The sequence below is a fragment of the Cynoglossus semilaevis genome, chromosome 18 (assembly GCF_000523025.1).
Source record: "Cynoglossus semilaevis isolate Cse_v1.0 chromosome 18, Cse_v1.0, whole genome shotgun sequence".
In the NCBI taxonomy this organism is placed as follows: Eukaryota; Metazoa; Chordata; class Actinopteri; order Pleuronectiformes; family Cynoglossidae; genus Cynoglossus; species Cynoglossus semilaevis.
Window position 1 is genome coordinate 14,753,378 of NC_024324.1, and position 8,594 is coordinate 14,761,971.

Consider the following 8,594-nt stretch of genomic DNA (forward strand, 5'->3'; position numbering starts at 1 on the left):
GTCAGTGTGAAAATAACAAACGTGGAATTATATATTTTAATATTAAAGTTGCACCTGAGTACAAGTTGCAAACCCAGCCAGATAATACAGTAGTATTTGTAGTAGTATTGGAGCTAGGTTACCTTTCTCCTTGGCAATCTAGAGGGTTGTGTACTTAATTCTCTTTGTCTCCTCTCATAATGCATGAGCTAAGGGCTTGATTAAGATTGCAAAAAGTGTCAAGTGTCATTTTCTTGTGTTTGGCGTCCCTTGATAAAGCCTGATTGGTCTTCATTTATTAAGTCTGACATAAAGGTCTCCAGTTTTGCTAGAATAGTAGTTATCTTATAGCTGCAGTTTAAGATTGATATTGGTCTATACTTTTCAGAAATGTATTTTATTTTCCTTCTTTGGGTATTATTGCTTCTTTCCATGATGGGAGAGGTCTTGCCTCGTTTCAGGGATTCATTGAATGAGTTTAGTAATATCGGTGTTAAGGCTTCCCCACAGGGAGCTTAGATTGTTTGGATCCAATCGCAGGCACACAGAAGGAAGAAGGTAAGTTTGGTTTATTTGCAAAAGTCCACAAATGATACAAGCAGTGAATTGAGAGCTGCTGACACGCAGTGATCACTGAAATCAAAATGGTGAATCCAGTGCAGCGTGCTCCCCGTGAATGAACCAATCGTGACAATCCAAAATCCTGAAACCAAAGGAAACAAGTTACTAGAAATGTTCATATAACACCAAGAACTAGGACTAGGCCACGAGTTATCGAAAAAAGGAGTACTCCTGGTGTCCGTTCCTTAAATCCTCCAACACACTGATGAATGGCCTGCAGAAGTCCAACTTTTAAAAATGTTTATGCTCTTGATTTGAAAGATGAGTTTCTTGTAGATAATACACTTGATTTTTCCATTTTTAGCTCTGCAATGACTTTCCCCCCTTTACACTGGATTGGTTAACCAATTTATATTCAGAAACACCACCTTGAGTTGGTTATGTTGCCATCTTCATCTTTTCTCCCGTTGACACTTAATACACACACACACACACACACACAAAACTATCAAGTATAACACAAAAATAGTCCTTTCGATAATTGTGAGCTACTCTCCTTAAGCCCATGTCCTTGTTGGAAGGGGAGGGGAAAATCTTCCAGAAAAAGTAGGGCCCAATAGAGGTAGGTGGAAATATAACCAGCTGATTCCCTTGACTCCCACTACAGTCCAACATAATTCTATATCCCTTCTCTACCAGACTATTTATATAATTAAATGAAAGTAGCCTTTGCAATTGTGGTAACTTGGGCAATAAGAACCACTGACACAAGATGTCGAGTTTGCACTTTTATCCAATTCCAAAATTCCAACATACAATATTTTTCCTGGGAGCTAACTGACACCGGCACCTGCAGCTATCTTCTTCTCTGCCTGGAAGTAGCGAACACACTTCCTGTTTCTTCAGGTCCGGAGGCGACACCTTGTGGTACTTATAAAACAGTGGCAACATATACTGAATACAACACTCCTCCCCCACTAAGTTCAGAAATTCCTAAGTTTCCTTGATAAACATTCAATTTCTCTTTTACAGCTTTTCTCAGTGTATTTCTGGGGATACATATGTTCCATAACTACTGAACAACACCACCTGCAATTTAAACACATTTGTTCACATAAGATGGTTCTTTATGATTAGGACAGATTCCTCCACTTCCAACACAGCTTCTGGACATCTCAGGACCTGCACTCAGTAAACACACACAATTTTAGTATACACATAACAACCCGCAGTTTCACGAAAAACAGTGACACTAAAAACTCAAAAGTTCAGTCTCTCAGGAGGCTTGCGAGCACGCTGTGATCTGCGCACTGGCTCCTGTGAAACAGCCGTCACCCCAGGAGTTGTAGCTTTGGGAGCCCCCTGTGCTGCGGTCACAGGCGTCGTTGGTGTCTGTGTGTCGGTGTGTGATTGTCGATCTTCTGCCGGTTGTACAGACACCTTCGGTGGCGATTTCTCTGCCAGAGATGCTCCTCCAGTGGTCACCAGTGGCAACTCTTCAGTGCTGGTCACCAGTGGCAACTCTGCCGTGCTGACCGTCTCTGGGCTCTCATCATGACGCAAACGTACGTGGTCCTGATGCCTGCGGAACTCTCGTCCATCTGACAGCTTGATGACATAAGAGACGGGGCCATTTTGTGTCATTATAACCCCGGGAAGCCATTGCTGCTTGGAGTTACTGCAGAAATTCCTCACGTAGACCTTGTCACCTGGTTTCAGCAGCCTCTCTCTCGCATGAAGATCGTGGCTCTCCTTCTGCTTTTCTTGCTTTCTCGCTACTTTTACTTTTAAGTCAGGGCGGAGCAGATCTAGCCTTGACTTAGGCCTACGACCCATCAACATCTCTGCTGGAGTACGTGCAGTAGTGGTCTGAGGTGTGAGACGGTACTTGAATAGAAAACGTGACAGTCTTGTACTCAGAGAATCTCCTGTCATGCGCTTCAAACCTTCCTTCACTGTTTGGACAGCACGTTCTGCCAGCCCATTCGATGCGGGATGGAATGGCGCTGTACGAATGTGACGGATTCCATTCTGTCCCATGAAGTCACTAAACAGCTCGCTTGTGAAGGTTGGACCATTGTCCGTGACAAGGGTGTCAGGTAGACCATGAACTGCAAACACTTGTCTGAGTTTCTCAATGGTTGAAGGAGCTGTTATGTTGCCCATGATGTGACCTTCTATCCACTTAGAGTGGGCATCCACCATTACAAGAAACATCTGCCCCATGAAGGGCCCAGCAAAGTCCAGATGTAATCTAGACCAGGGACGGTCTGGCCACTCCCATGGATGCAATGGAGCTGGTGGCGACATTTTCTGATTGGCTTGGCATTGTATGCATGATTTTACCTTGTTTTCCAGGTCTAAATCCATTCTTGGCCACCAGACATAGGATCTTGCCAGACTTTTCATCCTAGACACCCCTGGATGTGCCTCGTGCACTTCCTCCATGATCTGTGAGCGGCCTGGGGGAGGTACGACCACCCTTGTCCCCCAGAAAATGCAACCATCTTGTAAGCTCAGTTCATTTTTCCTTTTTACATAAGGCCTCAACTCCTCACTTTCTACCACTACGGGCCAGCCTTGTAGCAGGTAAGTTTTTACCTTGGCCATTACAGGGTCTCGCTCGGTCCACTGCTTGATCTGCACTGCAGTCACTGGTGTTTCCGACAACTTCTCTAATAAAAAAATAGTCTCTGGAGGCACGCAAGTCGTGACTGGTGTCTCGGGCAATGGCAGGCGACTGAGAGCGTCCGCATTCGCATTGTCCTTTCCTGCCCTGTACACTATGGTGTATTGGTAGGCTGACAACTTTAGTGCCCAACGTTGGATTCGGGCGGAGGCGAGGGGTGGGATGCAACGCGTCTCACCAAACAGACTCATCAGTGGCTTATGGTCTGTATGGATTGTGAAAGGACGGCCATAGAGGTACTGATGAAAGCGCTTAACTGCAAATACGACTGCCAGACCTTCCTTTTCTAACTGCGAGTACCCCTTTTCTGCCGCTGTCAACGTGCGTGAAGCATAGCCAATAGGCTTCTCGGAGCCATCTCCCATAACGTGGGACAGCACTGCCCCTACCCCGTACGGCGAGGCATCACATGAGAGGGTCACCTCTTTGTCTGGATCAAAATGCACCAGCAGTTTTGCCGAATGGAGCAGTTCTTTCACCTTATTGAAAGCTTTCTCTTGTTCATCACACCACTGCCACTTTGTGTCATTGTGCAGTAGTTTGTACAGCGGAGCCAAGACCTTTGAGAGGTCCTGCAGGAATTTGCCGTAGTAATTCACCATCCCCAGAAATGATCTGAGTTCAGTGACATTCTTGGGACTCGGTGCTTCTTTAACAGCTCTCACTTTGTCTTCCACTGGGCAGATGCCCTCAGCTGTTATCCTATGTCCCAGGTAAGTAACACTCGGGACCATGAACACACATTTCTCCCTTTTCAATCTCAGCCCGGCCTCTGAGAGCCTCTGAAGCACCTGCTCCAGATTCCGGAGATGCTCAGCTTCTGTAACACCTGTTATGAGCAGATCGTCCAGGTAGCATGTTACGTGTGGGATGCCTTGCAACAGACTGTCCATTGTCCTTTGAAAAATGGCAGGGCTGGACGCCACTCCAAACACTAGGCGGTTGTACTTAAACAATCCTTTGTGTGTGTTAATGGTGACAAACTCTTTGGACTCCTCATCTAACAACAGCTGCTGATAAGCGTGGCTCATGTCCAATTTTGTAAATGACTTTCCCCCTGCTAGTGTTGCAAACAGGTCATCCACCCGTGGCAACGGATACTCCTCCAGCTTTGAGACCTGGTTCACGGTGAGTTTATAGTCCCCACATATGCGCACTGTCTTGTCTGGTTTCATAACAGGGACAATGGGAGCTGCCCACCTGGAGAACTGGACTGGCTCAATGACGCCCAGCGCCTGTAAGCGCTCCAGCTCCTCCTCCACTTTCTGTTTCATGGCATAGGGTACCACTCTGGGCTTATAGAAACGTGGCGTGGCATTGGGGTCAATGTGCAGTTTAACTGTCATCCCCTTGCACGTGCCTAGCTCATCTCTGAACACCTCACTGTACTGCTGTAAAATGTCCTCTGTTGTGCGCATGTACTTCACCTCATGCCAGTTTATCTTAATTTTTCTGAGCCAGTCCCGGCCCAAAAGACTGGGGCCACTACCCTGGGCTACCACTAGTCTCCCCTCAGCCCTCTGATCACTCACTGCAATGCTCACCTTCAGCACTCCTAGGTGAGGTATGGGCTGGCCAGTGTACGTCCGTAGCTTGAGCTTTGAGGGAATCAGTGGCGGTGGCTTGGTCCTCCATGTTCTCCTGTAGGTCTCCTCGCTGATGACCGACACTGTTGCTCCTGAATCAATCTCAAACTTGATCTCTTTTCCTTGAACAGTGACTGTGGCATAATATGGCATAGGCGGTACCTCCTCAGTTTCCACTGCAAACATGTCAATAGAACACAAAGCCTCTTCATTTTCCTCCTCTACGTAATGAGTGGCAGCCTGATTTTGCTTTGCCTTCACCTTTTCAGGGTTATTTTTATTTTTAGCACCTCTGCACTTCTTTTCTAAATGTCCTTTTTTCTTACAGCCATGGCAGACTGCATCCTTGAATTTGCATTCGTTTGCATAGTGAGCTCCACCACACCGAAAACATTCAACTGGCCTGCCATATTTTGGACCGTCTTTCTTTACATATTGCACTGCTACCGGTGCTCCAGTCTGCCCTTTTTGTATGTCTCTGGCATTGCTAGCAGCCATTTCCATGCCCTGGGAAATCTCTAGTGCCTTTTTAAAAGTTAATATTGGTGATGTCTCACTCAGCAAGCGACGCTGAATTGCATCATCATTAATGCCGCATACAAGTCGATCACGCAGCATGTCGTCTAACACTGCTCCAAATTCACAGTGCGCTGATAGCTGTCGAAGCTCTGCTACGAAGTTAGCTACTGATTTACCTGCCTTTCTGAAGTGACTGTGGAACTTGAAACGCTGGACAATTACCGATGGTTTCGGGTTGTGGTGGTCTCTTACGAGTTTTACCAAGTTTGCATATGGAATTTCACCTGGCTTCTGTGGCGTAGCTAAGTTTCTTATCAGCTTATAAGTCTTTGCTCCACACACGCTCAGGAGAATGGAGCGCTTCCTAGCCTCCTCAGTTATTCCGTTAGCATCGAAAAAGTGTCCCAACCTTTCCTCGTACTCAGTCCAATCCTCGTCTCCCTCCACATATTCACCGACTGCCCCAAACGTCGCCATGCTCCCCACAGATCGTTGTGTCGTTCCACTCCACCGCTGTCTCCAGTTCACCTCGTCGCCAAAAATATGTGGTAACTTGGGCAATAAGAACCACTGACACAAGATGTCGAGTTTGCACTTTTATCCAATTCCACAATTTCAACATACAATATTTTTCCTGGGAGCTAACTGACATCGGCACCTGTAGCTATCTTCTTCTCTGCCCGGAAGTAGCGAACACACTTCCTGTTTCTTCAGGTCCGGAGGCGACACCTTGTGGTACTTATAAAACAGTGGCAACATATACTGAATACAACAGCCGTGATCAGTGTTTATGAGTTATATCACAGTTATTACCTTAACGGTGTTATATTAATACATTTGATTATTGTTAACTGTATTTTGTCTGCATTGTCGTTTATTCACTGAAGCCTCCCAATTTGCCAAGAACTCTCAAAATCCTTCAGATATTTAATTGTTATTGGATACTATTGATTTTAGTATATTTGTAATACTTCAAGTAATACATTATTGCTATATTAGTAGGTTAAAATAATAATTAAAGATAACTTTAATGAGACTGGTTGTGTTATTAATTTGAGACTGGTTGATAACACCGAGTGCTCCTAAGCAGCACTCGACCCATTGCACCTACAATGTGGATTGGGCACGTTTGGTGCTCTTACCTCTACTGCATTGTTTACTGCTCTCAAATCCTGTACCATTCTCCAGTCTAGACTAGGTGCTGCTTTTCTTACTGGAAAAATTAGTGTATTACATTCAGATTCGGGACATACTTTTATTATCCCTTTTGCTTTTAGGTCTTTGATTATTGGCTCTATCCCTTTTTCAACATCAGGCTTCAAAGGGTATTGTCTCACTTTCGGCCTAAACTCTGTTTTGCCCTTGATTATCACAGGTTTTGCATTTTTCATTAGTCCTACATCGGTTGGACTATTAGCCCATAAGTCGTCAGGAAGACATTTTAGCTCACTCTGCTCTTCAGCTGTGAGCGTAAATATTTCTCATGTCTGTTCTGTTAAATGTACAGTTGGAGTTGTTGTCGTTACCCAGCTTAATCTGGTTCGGAACAAACCAGAAGTAGAACTAAATTCCACTTTTGGATCGATTGTAGGTTTCCACATTTTTATATCCTGTGATTGCCATGCAATCCTATTTAAATCTTTCCACTCTTCATTTTTTGATTTTGTAAGTGACACATGTGAGCATTCATTTGGTGACAGCACCGCTTTTGCTTCTTCTGACAATGATACTGAACAAAATGAAGTTTGACCTTTCCAATAAAGGTGTTCTAATTTAATCATCTGAGGTCCAAGTTTATGGACTGCTTTATCATAGTCTGGATCTGGTCCAGGACTGGTTTTAAATCTTAGAGTGGTATGTAAATTTTCTGGATTCATTCTGTCACCTCCCTGTTCCACTACTTCTTGGGCTTTTGTCATCAAGGTCTTAGGGACTTCTCCGGGCGGGCCATTAGGAATGTCTAATGACCAATAGTAGTGAGGTTCGTGTTTTCCCTCCACTACAAAGGTTTCTACTGGGCTTAATGGTGTTCTCTTTACTACCATTACCCCTGCTGCAGTTGGCACAACTGCCATTTCAAAATATGTTAAAAGGTCTCTCCCTAGTAAATTATGAGGGCATTCTGGAGATAAGACTACGGAAACGTGCACACAGTCATCTTTCTCCTCATTCATTAGTGAGAATTTGACAATTTCACTTAGATGAGTCGTGATAATTCTTCCATTTGCTGATTTTACTTTTATGGTTTGATTTGATCGGGGTAATCCCTTCGTGTCTCTTATTATCGTTCGCTCTGCCCCAGTGTCACATAAAAATAACATTGGTTTGCCATTTACCATAAGGGTCATTTCTGGGTGTCACGATGCATCAACATTTTCTAATGCGAAGAGTAGATCAATTTGTTCTAAACTTTCATTATTTTGTCTTGACATTAAATCATGGGTATCGGTACCCTTTTCATGTAGTCATGCTCTGTCTCTTTTGTCGTCACTTATATCATGATATCCACTTTGTGGTCTCCTGTTTCTGCAGTCACGCGCTAGGTGACCTGGCTTGTGACAGATATAGCATCGATTAAACTTTCTGTCTTCTTATTTTTGTCGATCATCTCTCCTAGGACCTGATCTTTGTCTATTTCTGTCCCTTAATCTTGCACCAGTGCTCAGAAACACACAACTCCGTCATCTGTAACTACAAAAACTCCAGCAGTTCCAGCAGCCTCTCTCTCTTTCTGGCGCTTTTTGTTCATTACCACTTTTTCATAATGTTGAGCATGTAAAATGGTGTCTGCCAGAGTGGCTGTAGGTAGGTATGTTTAGTTAGCAGCTCTCTGATTCCTGGAAGCAGAACCATTGCCAGAGCATTTTTAAGCTGCTGCTGGTAAGGTCCTGCTTGATCTCCATCATTTTCGCATACCACTGTGTTGTTTAAACACTGTCTCCAAACGTATGGAGTAATCATCTACCAATTCTCCCTCTTTTTGTTTGCATGCTGCAATTTTAGTAAAATCTGCTCGTGCTGTAAAAAGAGCACACATTCTTTCAAATAAGGGCACTAAAGTTAGTGTCACTCGATTGAACGGGACAGTTTGTCTCTCTCCCTGAACCTGTTCAGTAGGGCTCCAGTCACCTCTAATTCTAGCCCACTGAGTTTGTAAAACATGCATTAACACTTGCTGGACTTCTGCTCCGTCTAGACGATAGGAAGCAATCAGCCCTTGCAATCCTGTAATACACCCTTCAACATCTTCTTTTGGCTGC

The 8,594-nt window shown here is 44.4% G+C and overlaps 2 protein-coding genes across 2 annotated transcripts in view; both read right to left on the reverse strand.

Moving 5' to 3' along the window:
• Positions 1 to 526: 526 nt before the first annotated feature.
• Positions 527 to 6,136, reverse strand: LOC103394718 (uncharacterized protein K02A2.6-like). The gene has a single exon (XM_025065266.1). The coding sequence runs from the start codon at positions 5,809 to 5,811 to the stop codon at positions 1,801 to 1,803; it is 4,011 nt and encodes a 1,336-aa protein (XP_024921034.1). The 5' UTR covers positions 5,812 to 6,136; the 3' UTR covers positions 527 to 1,800.
• Positions 6,137 to 6,528: 392 nt separating this feature from the next.
• Positions 6,529 to 8,594, reverse strand: part of LOC112486267 (uncharacterized protein K02A2.6-like) — a 20,432-nt gene continuing 18,366 nt past the window's right edge. The window contains exon 2 of the mRNA XM_025065352.1: positions 6,529 to 6,547. Within this exon, the coding sequence (XP_024921120.1) occupies positions 6,529 to 6,547 (19 nt within the window). The remainder of the gene's footprint in view (positions 6,548 to 8,594) is intronic.

Coding starts and splice junctions, on each gene's coding strand:
- LOC103394718 (XM_025065266.1), bottom strand. CDS start 5,811: ATGGCGACGTTTGGGGCAGTCGGTGAATATGTGGAGGGAGACGAGGAT.